Raw genomic sequence first — 22,084 nt, 5'->3', positions numbered from 1 at the left:
CTAAAGAAAAAGATAAACTGTAGATCATGTCTTATTCTTGATTGACTAAATCCAGTTTTGGCAAATAAGGGAGTTTGAGGGCACTTTGTGATGTCAGGCTGAGTATTTCTGCTTCCTTTAGCATTCTTGCTGTTTTGAGAATATTTATTTTCCTTTTATGTTTCAGCTCTGAATGTGTTTTTGCTTTATTCGTTCATTTTGGACTGCTCTCCCAGATGATGTGGCAGATGGGTGTGTGTGTGTATAGAGAGAACTAAACAAGAAGATGTTGTATGTATGTAATATGTATTTGGTTTAAGCCCATCTATGTAATTTGTCTAAAATATCAACTTTGCCTAGTTTTCATCCATTAGATTCCTTTCCATCCTTTCCCCAAGTCTGAAAACGCATCTGTTTTGGGAAAGGAGGGAGTTGTGGAGTGCCTTTGTGGTGGTAGCAGAATGCTTTGCTTAGTTGTGCTTAGAGCAAGTATGTGGCTGGGAAGATCAAACTGCACTGCTGAAGTTTCCACTGAAGGTGTAGGTGAGGAGAAGAGAAGGAACAAGAGAGAACGTATAACTGATAAACTCAGTAATGATGAGCAGTCATAGCCTGGTTTGGCCATGCCTCAGCCACTTCTTGTTGCTGTGTTCCCAAGTGTTCATGACCACCATATCTTGGTTTCCTTGGGAGCCACTGATGTCAGCCAATTCAGAGACAGCTTTCTCCTTTTAAAATCAGATTTGCAGTGGTTTGCTTTTTGCCCTCTATTGTGTGAAAATGTTACCCTTTGCAACTAATCCATAGCTGTGATTTTATGTAGCATTAGTTCAAAATTGTTTCCTGCAAATACAGCAAGTGAAGACGCAAGTTAAACTCTAAGATAAGTGGGGTTCTTAATTATTAGTTGTTTTGTAGAACTGCCTCAAACTGCAAGTGTTCTGATATGCTTGCCTTGGCAAATTTTTGTAACTTAGGTAACAAGGTAACTTTGTAACAAGGTGCTATACTTGCTCACTGGATTTTTTTTCAGTTGGTTTTATGATTTTGTGAAGTGGTAGCACTAGGGAAGGGCACCTGCCTTGCAACAACGGAGGACAGGTGATACATATGTTTTTTTTTCAATCCCATGGACATGTGAAAAATATGTGAGAAATAGCTGAACAAGGATCTGGCACAAAGCATTTTTGTTTCTCATGGAAAGGAGATTTTCACACAGCATATTACCATGAGTAATATTATCTCCTAAACTTAAAGTTTTACACCCACACTTTGCAGTAGGAAGGGGAAAATTTAAAATTTTATTTTTAATTCTAACAGTAAATTTTAAGGACTTCTGCAGCTGTACCATTCCCTTATCTTTTTTTATTCTCTGGCCTTTAAATAGCTTACTGTTCAAATCTGATGATACAAAGTTAATAGGATAGCTAGGGCTTTTGATCTCCTGAAACTTTATCCATTTAGCTTTTTATAGTTGCAGTATTTTGAAATGAATACTGAGATATTGTTTGGATATTCTAGTTTAAATTGGAAGTGCAGAAATTGGTATCAGTGCACATAATGTATGTGTTGCTGAGCTGATGGGATTCTTGTTTCTCAAAAAATATTACTTTAATTCTTAATCTAAAGACCTAGTTGTATTCATAGGTTGAAGTTTTAGATGTTCCTTTAGCTATTTGATTGGTCTTGAGACTTAGCGCTATGGAATTAGTGCTGTGATGCATGTTTACCACTTTTGCTTTATAGGTGCAGATAAAAGTGTTAGTTTACTGTAATTTAGAAATTTGGGATTTTTGCATGCTGTGCGTTGAGAGTTTCTTGTGAAGAGGATTGTTGACTTTGTGATATGTTTTAGTACTGTTCCTCTCTAGCAGTTATCAAGGTGAATTAATGTTATTTCAATATTGAAAAAGATCAGAGGTGTTATCAACAATAACCTATGTCTCTTCATGATGGTGGCCATGCCTATTTAGATGACTTTCTCTTAAGCTCTAAGCCTGTAAGGCTAAAGCGGTATCTAGAGTAGAGGAATGGAGACAAGCTTTTTCATTCTTCTACTTAAAATGCAAGGCTAATTCTGTAATTAGTTTGGTTCATCGTAATGGCTGCAGATCGAAGGCTGCTTAGATAAATAGCAGATAGATGCTGCTTTGACTGTTACATATTCTCCAAACAAGTTTGTTTTCTAGAATATTTTTTTGTAGGTCAGATTTTGATCACAGGAAATTGCTGATCTCTATGCTGTGTTATTGGAAACAAAGAAGGCAGAGGGGGAATGTTGCTTTTCTCAAATTTTTCATTTCTGTAATCTGATCTTTATTTGCTTTTGTTTTAAGTTTTCAGGTTGCTAGTTCTTAGGTTGTTATAGATGACATACCATAATGTAGTATGCTATTCAGCCTGCATTTCTAGCATGCTAGCAGCCTGCCAGGTTTACTTATAGGAACTGACAAAAGGCTTAATGACTTCTTTGTCAGTTGTTTTATTTTTAATCCTAGGCAGATAAGCTGGAGATGTTGGGTGAAGTCTTGTGCCAAGACTGAAAAGCAACACTGTTAAGAACTTTGAATGACTATTTCTCATTCCGTCATCCAAAAGAAATTACAGCTGAAGGAATTAGGGCTAAAATTAAAATAACAATTGGGGTTTAGTGTTCTGACTTAACTAACTGTCTGGTTTGGTGTGGAACAGGGCTGGTTCTGTTCAGTGATTTTAACTTGTCATCTAAAGCTCTTCTAATTAACTGCCTTGTTTGAAGTTAGCAGCATAAACAGCCTGCTTTCTAATTAATAAGACTTCTTGTTTAGAGTTCCTGCCAGGGATTGGTGTGCAGACCAAGGCCACTGCTAAGCTTGGATCCCGCATGGAAGGGGGCAGAGAGTACCCCGCACCTGCAGGGAGGAGCGGACAAGACAAGTGACCCTAAGACTCACCAATGGAATACTCCATCCCATATCCCTCATATCCAGTAAAAGCTGAAGGATCAGGAGGGGCAAGCCCTTCCATCACCCCTTCTGTCGTCCTTCTGCCTTCTTCCTCCCTTTTGCTGCTCCTGCAGTGGCCGGTGTCGGAGGAGGACTCCGTCCATCCCGCCTTTGATCCCGCACCGAGTGTTCCTGCACTGAGTGCCAGAACCCAGCTCCTGTACCCAATGGCCTGTGGCTGAGTCCAGCCTGGGACCTTTCCCCAGGGGCTGCTCCCCAGTTGGGGGGGCCAGTGATGTATTGCCATGGGTGGGGAGTCGGGTTCCATACTGGTTTTGTATATATTTGTACATATTCCATTTTATTATTAATTATTGCTATTATTAGTAGTATTAAAGCTGTTTTCCTTTTCTAATGTATAAGTCTCTTTCCTATATTCCCTTTCGCTTTCCCTTTTGGCGGTGGGGAGAGCAGGTTAACAGAGGATGTCTTTTACAGTTCTGGGTGTGGTCCTGACCCCAAACAGCAGCAGTAACTTACTGAGTTGATGTGAAATTTTTCAACTGTGATTTCTGAAGATGCAGATCACTGCTTATTGGTAGTAAACTTAGCCAGACCAGACAGCTGGGACATAATGTTGTAGTGCCACCAGTAGGTTTTTCAAAGGATGTTGGTCAGCGTCCTTTGGTACATTGTAAAATATTGATCTTAAATTAGAAGGGTCCCTTCTGCCAATGCTTTTGAGGGTGATTAAACTTTGCTAGGCATTTCTTCTGCAGTGGTGAGTTCTCCTTAATAGTGACTTCTAAATTCCTCGGTTTCTTGGTTCTAAACCTATTGCTCTAATCATATGACCAGCCATATGTTAATTGTGATGTAGTTTGTGACTAGTAGTAGATCCACCTTGAAATGTGTTTTCTGGACTTCAAAATTAAACTCCTAAGTTTGCAAAAAAGCTTGTCAACATTTCAGAGGCTATTCAGAATGTAGACCAGTTGGTTGCAGAATGTGTCCCCCAAGGTGTTGAAATGACACTAAATATTGATTGAATAAGTTACTTGGAGCTCCATCAACTTAGGTTAAGTTTTGTTTTGGATGGATGTTTTATGTAGTTTGAATAAAATACCAGTGGCAACTACAGATAACTTTCTAGAGATAATTTGGGCAGAGTCTTTCTATGTGGGTAGCCAAAGTGCTAACCAGTACAGTGAGAAGAACCACAGTGGTTAGGCAATATATTTCTTGTGCTCTAGTTATAACTTCTGTTTCTTAATGGATCAGAAATATTGTTTGGCATGTTCCCTACCTCACTGGCAATCTTCGCTGACTTCTAAAAATTGGGACTACTTACACAGAGGATATTAGCCGTTTGGTGGTTTCAACATGAGATTTTGCTAACTTCACTATAGAAATGACAAAATAAGAATGGTCTAACCTGGAAAGCCACAAGAGTTGCAGCTTTTACAGGCTGCTGAACTCCTCATGAGCATACTGCTGTGCTTGACAGGAATTAAGAAAAGTGTTCATGCTTTTGACAATAGCAGAAGAGGTGAGCTGCTTTTCCCATTTCCTCTGGGAAGGAGGAGCGAGATGGGTTCAACTGTTCTGTAGTGATCCAACACTTGGATCACACTGAGTAGACTGCAAAGACTGTGTGAATCTCCCTGAGGTTTCTAGTTTTGGGCATCAGATACCTTTCAGTTTATTTGCATAATAGTTTCCAGTACATTGTTGAAAATAATACTTTTAAAAACATTAAAACTTGTATTTGAATTTTTGTCAAAACTGTTATTTTTTTCTGTATATTTACTTAATCCCTTGCCTGCAGCTGTGTTGTCTGTAGAAAGTCTTGTGTGAGGAACTCCAGTGTACTGGCAAAAAATACAGTTTGAAACTAGCTGATTTGCCATTCAAAGGACCCTTTTATGCTGAGCTAGGACAAACGACTTCACAATTACCAAGTGGTTCCAGGGCTCTTAAGGTGTTTCTGAATGTTATAGCAATGATTACAGTTGCAGTGCACTTCATGCAGGCAGAGCCATATGTCCTGTATTTTGAGAGTGTATGAATCATTTCCAAAATCTTAGTGAGAAGGGCATCTGACAGCTATTCTTGACTTGAATTTTTGAGTGAGGGTGCCACAAATGCAGTGTGGCTGGACTGATGTGCCCTATTTTTGGAGAAGTTTTAATTTCCATTTAACTGTATCAAAGTGTGAAGATGACAGTTATTTTGCTGCCTTTATCTGGATGCTTTATCTGTAAGCTAGCTACCTAAATGATGATTTTTAGTTATTTTTACTAAAAACAGTATCTAGTGTCTGAGGAAAGAGAACAGGAGTGAGCCTTGATTAAGGCAAAATTTAATGAAGCTCCTGTTCCAGTGCAATAAGAAGAGATCTGTCTTGACAGCCCAGTGATTTCAGCATTGCCCTTCGGGTGATGCATCGGTATACTCACAAGTACAGTTCCCTCCTGCAGCAGCAGCTTACACTTTCCACGTGTTACAGCAAGTTGCCTTTCACAGCTAGCATATTGCATGGATGTAGTTTGGCAATACATCCACCTTTGCACGTGTAATAATGTCGAGTAACATTAAACATTTCTGGGGATAATATCTGTTGCCACAACCTTTCCTTTTTTATCTGCTGACAGTCTTCCTCTACCCTCACCAAACTTCTCTTACCTGTTACAGACATCACGTGTGCAGTGCTGAACAGAAATAAGCTACCTTAGTGTCTCAAGGAACATATGTAGCATTGGCCCATGTTATGTGCTGTACTTATTTTTCAGAAGTTCGTGTTGTTTTGCTTGATGAAATGGGGTTAATTAGCTTTAATAGTAGTTTAGCAGTTTTGTCTTAATTTTCATGCTGATATGTACAATTTAATTCTGATTAGTGGTTGGCAGCTAATATCAACTACATCAGGTATCTACATTAGGCTTGAAAACACTAGTTTAGGCCTCCTGGTAGGAGCAGGACTTGAACGATAGCTTCCATTATAGGAATAAAATGGTTGTGGTTGTTGATGAGGTGGTTGAGGCCCCATCCCTGGGGGTCTTTAAGGCCAGGCTGGATGAGGCTCTAGACAGCCTGATCTAGTGGGAGGTGTCCCTGCTCATGGCAGAGGGGTTGGAACTGGGTGATCCTTGTGGTCCCTTCCAACCCTGACAGATCCTGATCTGTTTTAGCAGAGGACTTTAGAGCCCTATTGGCTCAATGGTTGGACTTGATGATCTTAAAGGTCTCTTCCAACCTAAAGGATTCTATGATTCTATGAAATACAAAAGTTTGGTGGAAGTTGTAGTACCTAAAATGCTAAGTTTTTTATCATCTGAAGAAGTAAAGTTTTTGCTGAAGTGTTATATTACTTTCTGGGACTGATATTAAAGGTATTTTATAAAAGCTGTTTTCTAATCAGATCTTGCTTTTTGTCTTTTCCTTTATAGCTAAACCAGGTGGACGGGTGAAGTGTCAGTATATTTCTGCTGTGGATAAAGTGATCTTTGTGGATGATTATGCAGTAGGATGTAGAAAAGATCTCAATGGCATCTTGCTGTTGGACACAGCTCTGCAAACGCCTGTTTCGAAACAAGATGACGTGGTTCAGCTTGAATTGCCAGTTACAGAGGTGAGATGGGGGTGGGGGAAGTATGTAAATAACTCTGTCAGAAATACTGAAACCAGACATTTGACCCCGAGTTTCTAGTGTGATAATAACAGCATATGATGGAAATGTTTCTGAGGTATTAACTGTCATTGGGCAATAGCTTTTTGCATTTACCTATATCTCAAAGAAATAAGAGCTTGTCTCATCAAGAGCATGTTACTTGAGACAGAAGAACTTTTTAGTGACCAGAAGTAAGGACTCATTTCCAGAGCTTTGTCAGTCAATGCTTATGTATAGAATTTATGTGCAAGTCAGTCTGGGCTCTCAGGCATCCTTAAATGTTGGTTTGTTTTTTTTGTTTGTTTTGTTTTAGGCTTTCAGAGAAAAAAAGACAATTAAGATCAGCTTATACATTGTTACTACATGTGAAGAATTAATGCTGGAATCTAACTTTTCTAGCTGGGTTGGTTGGTCTAATGAAAGACTTTTCCCTGCAAATGTGGCTTGCCTTTTATGTCTGGAGTATCGCAGCTGTAACATGATTCCTCCTGCTTTGGAACAATAAACCCGAGCATTTACTATTGCTTTAAGGAAATCTAATATATACTTTTGTACTTAAGAGTGTAATGCTTAGAATTCTATTGCATTTACCTTCATCTAGTGTGGTATTTATTAGGTAAGGTAGCATGTACATCCTTATTTTCAAGTGTTGCCTAATACAAGATAGCTAACAATTGCTTCTATTCTAAGGCACTTGGTGATGAGGAAATAGTTTTCACATTTGTAGTAGTCATGAAGTAATATACTTGGAAAGTAGATCTGCACAACAGTTTTAATTACAAGCGAGATTAATTCTTTGTTTGGGAAAAGTATAGAGCATCTGCCAATGGTATTATTAATAATATAGGTAATATATTTAGAATAGTGCTTACAGTCACAACTGGATTACTCTATCCAGATTCTGAATCTTTAAAGCACTCTGACAAAAGAGCACTTCCTACTCATCTCTGTAGGAAATAAATTTAGATTGGATGATGCACCACCAACAAAACTTATCCTGAGCATTGGTTTAAAATATTTATATGTTCTTGGAGTATTGAATAATATGTGCCTATTATGAACCAAGAATGTGTGTTATGTGTGAGGTTTTTAACTGCCTACCTTGAGTAGGAGCAACAGCAGTAGAAGTGTTGCTGCATAAAGGTCTCCAAAGAGAGCTTTCCAGGTTCCTCAGGCTTGCCTACACTGGCATCATTTTTGCATTTGTGGGTAACTACAGAATCTTGGTACATGTGGCCGAGTGTGAGGATACTGACAGATGTCAATATTTCTGTTGCTAAGTTTTGCTGTCAGTGGTTTGCAGTCTTACATGGTTCAATACAAGTTGCAAGTGTCAGTTGTAGCTAAAGATTCTTTGGTTTGAGCTGAAGAGTTTACAGACCCTTATTTCAAGGTTAAAATAGAGCACTTCTCTGTAAAGATTCTTCCTGTAGGAAAGAACTGAAACTTTTACAATTTACTACTCTTATCCAAGCAAGAGGCTTTATTTTTTGTTAGACTTTTGTGCAAATCTTTGCGCCTAAATGAAGTAGTGTTTTTATAGGATTGCTCTTATGGTAATGCAGTGCATCTTTATGCGTTTCTAATTGGCAGCATTGACAAGATATGATGGAGCCTCTATCCTGTTGTCACTTTCTTGTAGAACACTCTAAATTCATGAACTTCGACAATCTATCTGCTGTTCTTCTATCAGCTGTGAGAGACTTGGGAAGTATGAGATGCCACAAGAACTTTTTATTGAAATCTGAGAAACAGATACAGCCTAGGGGTCTGATTTGCCTCATTTCTGTCTTTCTTCCCCATAACTCCCCAAGGACATAACCAAGGGTCCATTTGGCCCGTTCTGTTTGGAACAGCTGGTGGCTGTTTAAAGGACTCACTGGCCATTGCCTTTGAGAAATGTTTCCCTATGTTTGTAACTTGAAAGTTTTAATATAACAGTTTTTGGGCGTGGAATTTTCTGTGGTTTGCATGTAGCTTACCTGTCAACAGAAGGGACTTGGAAGAAAAGAAGTCTGTAAATGGATGTTTTTAGTGTTCTTTTCTACACATATTATTTCTGAGTTTCAGGAACTTCTAGATTCTAAACTAGCCTGTTTTTTCTGCCTCTGTTTTCAGCTTCTCTATACTAGTGTTGCATGTAATTAATCTCTAATTTTATTGCAGTGTTGTTATTCTCACCATCTACTTTTTTTAAGATACGGAGCTACTCAGGAAAATGTCAAGACTTTTTTTTCTGATTCGCACTTTCTGTCCCTAAAGCTTAATGAGTCCTTTTGAAGGAAAAACATTGAGCAATAGGTGTCTCCTTTTCACCTGGCTTTAATATATTTTTGGTTTTGACTGTTTATATGACTGACTTGTTTAACATTTGGTAATATTGCCCTTGAGACAACTTGTAGTAATCAGTGTCGCTATTACTGAAATTTATCAACTGGTTGGCCTACAAATTAAGGTTTGGAACTGCTTGCTCAACTCTGGATCTTTTATGGGGATTAGGCTGATATAACGTATGATAAAACAGGGTATTACAACTTACATTTCCTGGAGTAGTGAAACAGCTGTAACTCTTGTCTGTAGTTATTCAACATAGATGCTAACTTTTCTTGCACATCTGCATTTTAGGCTCAGCAGCTGTTATCTGCTTGCATAGAAAAAGTAGATGTTTCTAGCACAGAGGGATATGACTTATTCATCACACAACTGAAGGATGGTTTAAAAAATACCTCACATGAAACAGCAGCAAATCATAAAGTTGCAAAGGTAAGAATTTGTCTCTGTACTGTCAAACATGGTTTCCCAGTTCTAATTTGCTTGGCTACTATTATTGGAGCATAGAAAATGCTTGACCTAGCATGGTGGCTTTTGCTTGAAAAAGATGGGGTGTATTATGTGTTCCTTAACTCCTCTGTGTGAAGTTTCACTTGTTAAGAGAACAAAAAAGGTTAGTTTCTTGCTGATAAACCAAAAAAATAAATTCAATTGAGCTTAAAATCTGAAGTTAGTGACTTTCCTTGCATTATATCTATGTTACTTTTACATGTCTGTTCTTGTATTATTTCTTGAAATCAAGAGAGGGTGCGAGACATGTTTGGCTTTTGCCTTTGACACTTTTGTGATCTATTTGTTGTTCAGATGTTAAAAATCTTAAAATATAAACTAGACACTTTCTTTCTTAATTTAGTGGGCAACGGTTACATTCCACCTTCCTCATCACGTTTTGAAGTCTGTCGCCAGTGCCATTGTAAATGAACTCAAGAAGATAAATCAAAATATTGCTGCCTTACCTGTAGCATCCTCTGTGATGGATAGGTTATCTTACCTCTTACCCAGCGCACGGCCAGAACTTGGGGTGGGACCTGGTCGCTCTGTGGACAGGTACATTAAGACAGAATAAGTGATTAATGTGACCCCTTAGTTTTATCATAATAAGCTCTTAGATTAATTTATTTGTTGAAGGAATTAGTCCTGTTGTGTACTTTCTTGCTTTTACACGTACCACTAATTATCTGTTTAATGCACAATGCACTGTACTTACTACAGAAGTTAGAGAAACCTTTGTGGGTGCCACAAGACTTGTTTTGTTTGGATCCTGACTTTAGTACTACGCAAACTGAATTTGCTTTGCTCTTAATCCCAGCATATACTTTCAGAAAGGTAACAATTGCAGCCCTAAATATAGGTCCCTCCCTGGGTGGTATTGTCACACAGTAATGGGATATGTCCACCTAAGCTTTAATCCTCATCATGTTTGATTATTGGTTGACCAGTCAGATGTGTATAACTAGGTATTTCAGTTACTAGCTTTGCTCAAACTAGTACTGAAGCCTTACTGAGACTGCAATGTTGAGATGTTCAGAAACTGCATAGCTTTAAGAGCATTAAGTCACCTCTTTTGAATGCAAAGAGAGGAGTTGTTTGTCTACCAAAGACAGAGCATGAATACCATGCTGCGTCATGAAATCAATTCCTTTTCCTTCATACAACAAAAGTTAGGCCCATGTTTTTTGCTTTAGAAAAAAATTTGCCTTGTCATGTTAAAAACCCCACAACTCTCTAGCAGTTTTATTGGTCTGGATTCTGCATCTTCCCTAAATGCAGAGTAGCTTTGGATATTTGATGCTTTTCTGCAGTTAGACCAAATAGGCTGTTTGGTCTAACTTGGAAGCTTATTTAAATAATCTTACTTTTAAAACCTGTAAGTTGTTGTATTGCTTATGGTCTTTTGCTGAGGATGTATTTTAGGCACCCAAGGGAGAGAACTTTGTAAATTTTCCATAATTGTTAATGGTAATTTTAAATAAGAGATTACTATCTGTGGTATTTCTAACAGTTACTAAAGCACTGAAAATATCTCATAAATAGTTTACTTTCTTTATTCTAAGTGGCAGTTTTTGGTCATGTGGAATTTTTCACCTTTCTAGGTCTTTGATGTATAGTGAAGCTAACAGACGGGAGACATTCACTTCATGGCCTCACGTGGGTTATAGGTGGGCACAGCCAGATCCTATGGCTCAAGCTGGGTTCTATCACCAGGTAAAATGTTTAGTTGTTTTTCATATTGTTCTCTAGATGAAGGTTTGGGGAGCAGCAGAACGGTCCATTTTTTTTTGTTTTTTTTTTTTTTTTTTTTTTTTTTTTTTAATTCAGTGATGCAAAAGCCATAAAGAAAAAGTTTGTCCTTCAGTTCTTTTTTTAAGATTCATTTTTTTTCCATGCCTTGAAGTTGCTTCTTTTTTTGCACAGATAATAGAAGTTCAGAACTTAAGCGTATAAAACACTTTCAGGTATCAAATTGATCAGAGTTAAACAAGAATAATAATAAAGATGAACTTGGTTGTTGCATAGTCTGTCTTTCTCCTTGTTAGACTGAGTAAATATCCTCCTGTTGAAATTATTTCTAATATAAAAAATTGTGGTATGGGTTTGATAACAATGGTTTAATATCAGTATTGTCTGCCTCCTCATGTCAACTGCAAAACCTGATAGGTGCAAGTGGATAAAGTTTTTGGAGTATTTTTTAAGCTTGTCCAGAAATGCAGGGAATTCAGATGTTGGAATTGCATCTGCATATGCCCACTCATATCTTGGTGATTTGAAATGTGGTCAAGAAAATGCTAAATTTTAAGAAATGGAAATTTCCACACTTTTTAGTCTGCCACTTTAGATAGTTACAACTGTTCTTTGCAGAGGAGTGATGTAGATTGCTTTATATTCCAGCAGATTGAAGGCATAATAGGAAATATTTTTTTAACCTGTGTTTCTCCAAGCATGCAGATGTACAGCTATTCTGCCGAGGTTCTAAATTTATTGAACCTTATGAATTTTTTTCTGAAGGAAAAAAAAACCTCTTAGCAGTGGCGCTGAGTTCTGTTCTGTCTGTGTGTTTATCTGTTGGCTTGCATGGGTGTTGGTTCTGAATCTCTTCTGTAGTCAGGTTGCGTATCCTTTTTTTTAAATGTGAAATACTACAACTTAATAGTATGTGATTTGTGGCATTTAATACATAGGATGTGGTGCTTTGCTATGCCACTAAAAGGAGGGGAGAACTCAATCACCTACTTAAAGTGTTTTGTAGAACATAGCTGTATAAATTTCAAATATTATTCTTATTTTTATAGCCTGCTTCATCAGGAGATGACAGAGCAATGTGCTTTACCTGTAGTGTATGTTTGGTGTGCTGGGAGCCTACAGATGAACCTTGGTAAGTTTAATGATGTTTAAAGTAGATTTAATTTTGTGCTGAAGAGGTTAGAAATCTTTGGAGAACAAAGATCAGCGTTATCTTGATGGGGTTTATGGTGAGTTTAAGGAGTGTCACTGACGAGAGTGTACTTCCAGAATTATTCCATGGGACAAATCACAAAATAATTCCCTGTGCTGTGTCAGATTTTTGTATAATATTAAACCGAAGACATTGTAGTTGTTTCTACTTCTTAATTCTGATTTGTTATTTCATTTCAAATTGTTACATGGCAAAGATGAAAGCAAATGTTTCTTTGCAGGCATCTAAACTCCATCTTCTGTATGCTTGTGTTTAGAACACATCCTTTTTTAAATTCTTAAACTGCCATTGCCATGCAGTGTATATTTGCCTTTTATGTGAAGGTGCGAGATCCATTACTGGTTTCCTGAATTGGCTAAACTTGTGCATAGTGATGCAAATGCAGGAGCTTATATTGATTTTAAAAGGGCACTTAATTTTTTTGTCGTGATTATTTGGTAATTTGCGACTTAAACAAGTCAGATACAAGTTCCCTTTGTAATGTTATCTTCAAAGTCCTTGTCTCCTTTCCCTTGTTAATTTCCAGACATTTTGTAGTGGTGTTAATTGCTCTTTGCCATGTCTCTGCCATAAATATATATTGAGATTAGGAGGGTTTTTTTTTTTCATGCTTCTTGGCCAATGTGTTACTCAGGACTGGTTTTGGTTTTGATTTTCTTGTAAGTGTGGGTGTAGAACTAAAGACAGGACATTGCTTCATCTTTTACGAGGTTACTTAATATAACTTGGGAAGTCCTAATGTACGTTCTGTAGAATTTTATCTGCGCTTTTCTTCACGAAGACATGATGGGCTACTGCCTATGGAAGAATTATTTCTTTAAATGGACTAAAGATATTAAGAGCAGTGTGTGTAGATTCCACCATTTGAATATGAATGTCCATTAAGTGATCAAAGGCTTTAATACAGTCTGCTATTGAGAAAGAGCAGGGCAAGGTGCATTACTAACTCCAGAACTCTCTTGTATGGGTTGACTGCAATGCAGTTATGTTTCAGCTTAATTTCTACATATGATGTATATATTTTTCACAGTAAAAAAATCAATGTTTGCTATGTTTGTTTTTAATATGAAAAGGTCTGAACATGAGAGACATTCCCCAAACTGCCCATTTGTCAAGGGTGAGCACACTCAGAACGTACCTCTTTCAGTCACACTGGCAACAAGTCCAGCACAATTCCCCTGCACAGACGGCACTGACAGAATAGCCTGCTTTGGATCTGGAAGTTGCCCTCATTTTCTAGCTACTGCAACAAAACGAGGAAAGATCTGCATATGGGATGTTTCCAAACTTATGAAGGTATAAAATATAAGCAACCAGTTTTTACTAGTTACTGTTTAAGCATATCTCAATCTAAATCAAAGGCTTTGTTTGTTTGTTTGTTTTTGTTGTTATTTCTCAGGTCCACTTAAAATTTGAGATCAATGCATATGATCCAGCTATTGTGCAGCAACTTATGTTATCAGGAGAACAGAGCTCAGGGGTTGACTCAAGGAGACCAACACTAGCATGGCTAGAAGACTCATCTAGCTGCTCTGACATACCAAAATTAGAAGGAGACAGGTATGCCAGTCTAGAAAATCAGAAGTATGAAATGCTGCTATGTAAGTGGTTAATGCCATTTAGTTAAGTCATGCTTTGTGAAAACTAAAATTAGTAAGATTTTTTTTTCATTGAGATAATTTTTTTTTTAATCCTCTGTACTTGTACATAATTCAACACTTAAACACTAATCTAAATTTCTGTCTTTAAAGCCTGTTCCATTTTATTCTTGCCATTTCATTTGTTATATTCCACTAATAGAGCGATACCAGGCCTCGCTGCTGCACTGTGCTGATGTTCCAGAGGCAATGGAAAAAAGGGAAAGGAATAAAAGTTGTGTAACAGCTTTTCATTTTAGTTATGGATTATGCATCTGAGGTTTTGAAAGTAGAAGCTGCTCGTGGACTTCTGAAACGTGCTTTTCTCCGACTGCTTCTACATAACTGGTTTATGTCATTCTGAAAATAAATTATGTGAATGTGCTAGGAACTGCTTTCATTTTGTACCTGTAACACATACACACAGATTAAACAATTGCACAGTCCTGTTGCAAGATTTTAGCTAAGCTAGAGGGTATGCCAGTGCTTAGAAAGTGTCATGTGAGAAAAAGCAGTGTTCTTTCATTCATGGTTCTTACAGTCTGTCACTGGAAACTTCATTTTCATATTACCAAAACTCAAAGGCTGAATAACTGTTGGAAAACTCAGGACAAAAGGTGTTTGGGGAGTGCTGCTAGTTGTCTGAATGGTTCTTAGTAGACTTCAGTGTCACAGACAGTAAGAGTACTGCTATGAAAGTAAATCTTTGGTTTTAAGCTTCATGTGATTCCTGCAGTACCACAGAACAAATATGAAGCTTGCCCCTCTGAAGAGTATATGCAGAAAGGTGGGCAACATCAGAGCATGGGGCCTAACAACCACTGGGACCCTGACTTTTACTGTAGCTTTAGGGCTGTAAACTTCTTGTAAGTTAAGGAATTAAGCCAATTTTAAAAGCTGGTTAAAGGATAGTACAGTCATACAGCTCAGAGCTAAGCATCTGTCACTCCACATTATCTATGCAAAATTTACTATCACTTTCCCACTCAATAGGAAGCTGGATGAGAATCAAAGTACTGAATTGTCATTGTCTTGTTGTAAAGTGAAAGTTAATCAGATCTGAGCCAAAAAAGGCCTATTTCTTGGGCATGAGGAGGAAGCATCCAGTTTGCTGAGATTTGAGGATCTGACTTTGTGCCATAAGTAGTCATAGCTTAAGCTTCAAAGGCATCACTGTTCTTCCTGTGTGTAAAGAGCCTGAAGCAGGAAATTGTTTTTTTATATTGGAAAGCAGAGGTGTAAAATCTTCATATGTTCTTAGAACTAATGAAGGGCCTATTTCTCTTGAAGAGTCACATGGAACAGAATCTGCTTTTATGGAAAAAATTATTAATCTGGTAACATTTTTAAATACAATACACTGTTCATACACCCTTTCTATAGGTACAGACTTGCCATGGTAGAGTTGAAGACCTGTCTGTCAGGTCCACCTTTCAGAGACTATTTTGAGGAACTTTGAAAAAGGTGTCATCAGTTTTTACAGGTTCTGTTTCAGAGTTGTTGGCTTTTGATTGGTTTTGTTTTTCCTGGAAAGATTCTTGACAACGAGCTTTCATTTTATTTCCTTTTATGTCTGAATTGTTTGGAATACAATAGTAGAATGAGGCAAACAGAAAGCTGTCTACTGGTTTGATGATGGAGGAAAATATGTTAGCGGCTGTGACCAGCTCAACAATGCTGACTAAAAGAAATGCTGCATTATAATACATATTGTACTTTTTACTTAACTTTCTTATTTTAAAAAAAAGTAAGTAAACATAAGATTGCAGCTACAGTGTACATAGTGTCATTCATGCATATTTTTTTTTTTCAGTGATGACTTGCTGGAGGATTCAGACAGTGAAGAGCATTCCAGATCAGAATCTGTGACAGGTAGGTTATGTCTGATCCATGTTGTAGTTTAGAGGTCAGGAGAAGCTGTTCTTCTCAGGCTTTTAAAACAGCCCTTTAAAACCCAATGATACTAGATTCACTGTAATTAGAAAAAGAGAGAGATTGACCTTGAAAGCATTGCCAATTTTTAAGTCACTGTTTGTGTGGTGGAGAGATTACATACAGGAGAAAAGAAACACTGTACTTTGTTGTCAAATAAGACATTTATTAACCAACAAGCATTGCTTATCTTGCTGTCAGTAAACACACAAACCAAGTTAAAAGAACTTGCTTAGAATGTGAACAAACTACAGCTGTACAAACCCCTTTAAATTCAGGGGATTGCCAGAGAGAGTTCCTATGTTTTGGTTGTTTCCTTGTGGGTATGTGCTTTGATAGAGCATTTCTCTTCTTGAATAAAGATTTCATGTGGAAACAGAACAGTGCTATGCAGGGTGTTTTTGTGTTACCTTCTTAGAGGCTGAATCAGAAATTTTAATGAAAGGGAGGATTGTATGCTTCTTTTCCATAATCCATTTTACATCTTTGAGTAAAGTTCAGTGAGTGGAGAGAAAAATAGCACGTGTATACATACACACAAGAAAATAGACTTGGGATGGAAAAAGGATTTTTTTTTTCCAATTGAAGTATTAGCAAATGTGGTACTCTGTCATTTATGCTTAAATTGTCTCTTAATCTAGGTTTGTATGGCGTCCTTTGTGATCTTTTCAATCTCTACGTGACTTAGCTGAACTCTTTTGATTCATTGTTATTCTTGCAATACTGTCTAATTTGATCAGGCTTTTAAGTTTTTACCTCTTTTTGTTTTAGAAGAGCTTGGAGTTCTTACTGTTAGGTGATCTGTTACATGGTGGGAAGTATCAAATTTTAGAGTAAAATGACATGTTTTTCAACTAAGATTGGAGATTTTTGGTGGTACTGGATTGTTTAGGAAGGAAGGGGAAAAAATATGGCAGAATATGAATTGATGTGATCAGATTGGTTGGATTTCAGTATGGTGGTGTAGCCTAAGAGTATTTTTTAGAAAGATAATGCTGTCTACTGGGAGACTTGTTACAAAGGCTATTGTCCTGTTCTCTTTACTTTCACTCTTGATAAAATTAGGAGGACTGTTAGTCCGTGGAAGGGATTTTTTTTGTCCTCTTATTGTTTCTTGACTATCATATCTTGAGCATATGGAAAGTTTTAACATTGAAACTGTGGAGCAGTGATGTTTTTCTTAATTATGAGGATAAGTCCATCATGTATGCAACACGATTCCCTTTTTTGAACATTTATTATGTTAAACATTTTTTGTTTTAAAGGACATACATCACAAAAAGAAACTATGGAAGTCAGCCTTGATATAACAGCTCTCAGCATTCTTCAGCAACCTGAAAAGCTTCAGTGGGAAATTGTTGCAAATGTTCTGGAAGACACGGTTAAGGATCTAGAAGAACTTGGAGCAAATCCCTGTCTGGCCAACTGTAAGAGTGAGAAGATGAAGGAAAAACATCTAGAACAACACAACATTCCCTTTCCTTGTTTGTTAGCTGGAGGTCTATTAACATACAAATCACCTGCTACCTCTCCTGTTAGCAGTAACTCTCAGAGGTCACTGGATGGCTTAAGTAGGACTCGAGATGAGAGTGTCTCGGAACAGGGATCAACTGACAATGAATCCTGCACTAACTCAGAACTGAATTCCCCTCTGGTAAGGAGGACTTTACCTGTATTGCTGCTATACAGCATTAAGGAGTCTGATGAAAAAGCAGGAAAACTCTTTTCACAGATGAACAATATTATGAGTAAAAGTATACATGATGATGGTTTCACAGTTCCACAGATCATTGAAATGGAGCTGGACAGTCAGGAGCAGCTGCTGTTGCAGGATCCCCCTGTGACTTACATTCAGCAGTTTGCAGATGCTGCAGCCAACCTAACTTCTCCGGACTCGGACAAGTGGAGCTCCATGGTTCCCAAGCCTGGGACTTTGGTTCAGTGCCTGCGTCTGCCAAAATTTGCAGAGGAGGAGAACCTGTGTGTAGATTCTATCACTCCTTGTGCAGATGGAGTTCATTTGTTAGTAGGACTGCGGACTTGTCCTGTTGAATCTCTGAGTGCAATAAATCAAGTAGAGGCCTTGAATAATTTAAATAAACTAAACTCGGCACTATGTAATAGAAGGAAGGGGGAACTAGAATCAAGTCTTGCTGTAGTAAATGGCACGAGTATTGATGTAATCCAGCAGGAGTCACCAGCAGATGTACCAACTCCTTTAATAATCCAGCCTGAACAGAGAAGTGTTAGTGGTGGATACCTAGTACTTTATAAGATGAATTATGCTACTAGAATAGTTACTCTAGAGGAGGAACCAGTAAAAATCCAGCATATCAAAGACCCCCAAGACACAATTACCTCAATGATTTTGCTCCCACCAGATATATTGGATAATCGAGAGGATGACTGTGAGGAGCCTCTAGAGGAAATACAATTAACTTCTAAAAATGGCAGTGGGAGAGAGAGAAGATCTGAGATCTCTACTCTTGGGCACCTGGTAATAACTACTCAGGGAGGATATGTAAAAATACTAGATCTTTCGAACTTTGAAATTCTGGCCAAAGTGGAGCCACCTAAAAAAGAGGGCACTGAGGAACCAGATATGTTTGTCTCTGTGATATACTGTTCGGGAACAGACAGATTATGTGCATGCACCAAAGGTAAGACTTTTCTTAATTTTATTTTTTTTTTAATGCTTGATTTGACTGTATTTGAATTATATGGTAGAATGTTAGAATCTAAGTTTCAAAATAGTAATAGGCAAGTTCCACTGAATTTATGTACAGTTCCGTGTTGTTCTAGGAGCATGGACCCTACTTAATGCCTTACCTTAAATGTAGACTTTAGTCTGTAAAATAGGACTAACTCTTGGGTATGTCCATTGTACTGGTACATTTGTTCTTGTAGAGCTCTCCTATCAGGGGTTGTTAAAACTCAGATAAGCTTTACCTGTTATTTCCAACAATAAGGTCAAACATTGTAAACATCTCATGTCTGTTAAGGGCCATGTGTTTGTCACTTACCTACCAAGAGTTATAACAGTGAAGATTTAAGATTTGATTTTTCGGTACAGATGATGAAAACATCATGTGTTAGTAGCTAGTATTTATGTTTGCAGATTCCCAGTAGAAAAATTCACATTTAGTAAATCGCTAGCTTATGGTAACTGCTTTTGAAGAAATGTCTATTCAACTATTTTAGCTTGCTTTTTCCTGGTTAAAATGGAACTCTTAACTGAAAGGTTAATGGTCTTTGAAAACTCTTAGCATATTATATCTATGTCATGACATTTTTACTGACATTTTGGTGATCAAACTGGGATTTCATATTTAAAAAAACCCAAACCTCAATAAGGCTTTTTTTTTTTTCTACAGAAATTTCATACTCTTCTTTGTTACATCATATCTATTCTGTCTTTCTCGCATTTTAAGTTTAATGATAAAATTAAAGGACTTACTGTTACTGTGCACGGTACCTTACAATCCAGTGTTAGTGTCTACGGTAATTATTTTCTGGTAACTTTTGGTATTGTCCAGACTTGTTTTGGGTGTAAGATGTGCAGGTCTGTTGACCTGGGAGCGTTTATTGTGCGTGTGTAGGAGTGTTTGTTTCTTCTGCCCAGATAACAACCATCTCTTGTACTGAACAGAGAATACTTAATCTCTTTCAAAATAGCCAAGCACATAATTCTGCCTTTTTTTTTTTTTTCTCCTCTGAGTATATTATAGTATCCATCTAGTAATTCACAAATGTCTTTTCTGTGACTTTGGTTCTTGATGCCTTTGAAATGACTGGGATTTTGTTTTTTATTTTCTTCTGTAGTTCCATGTGCTACAAGTATTACTCTGCCCTCAAGTTTACTCTTTTGGATCCAGTATTTTGATAATTCTTCATTTTTATTTTTATCCATGGATTATTCTTATCTTTCTTTTATACCTGCTGCACCTCTATTTGGAACTTGATTTTTTTGGTCTGCAACCAAATTAGAATGAAATTCAGAATTCATTATTTTCATTGTTTAAGTTATTTTAGAAGCTTTCAATTTCTTATTTTAACATTTCAGTCACATCTCCTGGCATAATTTTTACTTGGGAGAATTTAAGTCCAAAGCCATCGTAAATATATAGGATCCAATGTCCATGAGAAGTCTGGATTTCAGGGTCTGATACTAGAAACATCTGAAGCCTCAGAGTCCTGATGTTGATGGCTAACTGTCAAGTTTTCTAGCAAATGACTTGATCTTAATTGTTTATAAATAACTGTACTGCATAAAATTCAGGAATATGAAAAAAAAGGGAAAATCAAAAAGCACAACTATTAATATAACTCTTATTATCCTATTATGTTATTGTACATTTGAATAACTTGATGTAAGGAATAGTTTTTGTATAACTTTTGTTATGTTAAATCATAGTCATCCTTTAATATTTCTGCTGTGCATTGGTAAAATTGCTTTCTTATTTGCTAGGAGGCTGAAGATATTTACTAGTATTACTCTTTCTTAAATGCCATTTTCATAAGCTTCTTCCACTTTGAGGTCTTTACTCTGCATTTACTGTCACTACAGCTGTAGAGTGGTCTTTTGATGATATCTGAACCCTGTTACCTGGTTTTTAGAAGGATTGTGTGGAGTTTGGTTTTGATGCATACATTTCCAGAGCTACAGTTGTCGCCGCCTTCTTTACATTTCATTTTTCATTTCATTCTATTCCTTTTTTTAAAGTTAAAGTTCTAGCAAAAATTACTTTAGAAAAAAAGTCCACAGGATATGTTCTGTTGTTTTCTTTTGTTGTGTTTGTTTTGGATTGTTTCCTTAGTTTAGCTGCTTAGCTAAGTTTGCTATTCAGGCAACGTTGTTGAACTTTGCTTTAGAATATGGAATGAGGTGGAGAAATAGACATATCTGAAATGTTCCTAACATAAAGGTGCAAATCTCTGCTCGGTTTTAGCAGTTTTGAAAATTGTGCATATTCATGTTTCTGGGAGTATTTTTAGAAGGATCACTAAGGATTGTCAGTTACCTGGCTTACACCACTACTGATAATCTCCATTGTCAATTAAGAGCTTCTGTAACTGAAGCTCTCTGAAGAAATACTGTTGAGTAGGAAAAGAGAAGGTGGCAAGTGCTTCAAGAAGTGGAAATGTTCACGGTGTTGTGGTGAAGCAGGTCCTTCCCCACCAGGCTGTCTGAGTAGATCTGTATAATCTGAGTGCCTGAGTTCTTTCTGGTGAGTGAAACATTCCTGGATTATGCTCACCTGAAATTTGTAATCAGAAATCAAGTTTTTGAATGTTTCTTAGTGAAGGTTTTATAGTAAATAATTTCACTGTTGTGTCCTGTTGGGGACGCTAGTGTTTGTCTTTGCGTTACATCTAGCAAAAAAAATCTTCAGCAGAAGGTCAATTTGTTTTTTAAGAAGTGGTTCTAAAGTAGTTCCTAGTAGTTTCCTAGTTTAGTTATATTTTTAGTTTAATTATTATTTGGAAGTAGCTTGAGGGAAAGCAAATGAGGGGAAAAAAGAAGTTCTTCTACTTGTTTTCATCAAAAGAAAGAAGAAATCTAGAGCTTTTTCATTCTATCAGATCTCTTTTCTGCTTATATTTCTTCAGAGCCAACAGACAAAAAGACTCAGCTCAAATTGATGTTCCCTAATCAGCTTCTTAGATGTAGCACTTCCTAGATCACATTGAATCAATTACTTTGGATATTGTCTGTTTCTGAATTAGAGTTGGAAGCTGTACAAGAAGACCACAAACACTTGAGTGTAACCCATCATATACATTTCTATCTTACTGATTGTTTTATACTTGCATTTATAAGCATCTTTTTCTTCATGTGTCTGTTTTGTGATTATTATTTTTAGATTTTCTTTTCCTGTATATATAATTCTACTACATTTTTGCCTGCAGTGTTACATTATAACAAGTTTTTTCTAGTCACTTCTCTTTGTTGGAGAAAATGGCCCTTTTTGACACTGGAGTTTAGTTGTGGAAAGTGGGTTGTCTATGCTCATACTTCTTGTTGCAGGCCTGGCAGAACTGGATGGCACTTTAACACATTTGAGAATTGATTCTCCCAAGTCTTCTGCCTTTCAGTTATAACAGATTTCTTGCTCTTGAGTTGTATGTATTGCATTAATTACTGTCTGGAGCTTTT

At 37.1% G+C, this 22,084-nt stretch overlaps 1 protein-coding gene across 1 annotated transcript in view; it reads left to right on the top strand.

Annotated features, from left to right (window-relative positions):
- Positions 1–6,358: 6,358 nt before the first annotated feature.
- The window catches only part of BIRC6 (baculoviral IAP repeat containing 6), a gene marked incomplete at its 3' end in the record, with an annotated part of 148,445 nt that continues 132,719 nt past the window's right edge, over positions 6,359–22,084 (top strand). Inside the window, exons 1-9 of the mRNA XM_008949811.1 lie at positions 6,359–6,534; positions 9,199–9,336; positions 9,758–9,951; positions 10,998–11,109; positions 12,195–12,277; positions 13,432–13,654; positions 13,758–13,918; positions 15,809–15,867; positions 17,193–18,587. Of these exons, the coding sequence (XP_008948059.1) occupies positions 9,878–9,951; positions 10,998–11,109; positions 12,195–12,277; positions 13,432–13,654; positions 13,758–13,918; positions 15,809–15,867; positions 17,193–18,587 (2,107 nt within the window). The remainder of the gene's footprint in view (positions 6,535–9,198; positions 9,337–9,757; positions 9,952–10,997; positions 11,110–12,194; positions 12,278–13,431; positions 13,655–13,757; positions 13,919–15,808; positions 15,868–17,192; positions 18,588–22,084) is intronic.

This window comes from Merops nubicus, unplaced genomic scaffold (assembly GCF_000691845.1).
Source record: "Merops nubicus isolate BGI_N331 unplaced genomic scaffold, ASM69184v1 scaffold4181, whole genome shotgun sequence".
Taxonomy (NCBI): Eukaryota; Metazoa; Chordata; class Aves; order Coraciiformes; family Meropidae; genus Merops; species Merops nubicus.
This window is presented reverse-complemented; position numbering and strand designations above follow the sequence as displayed.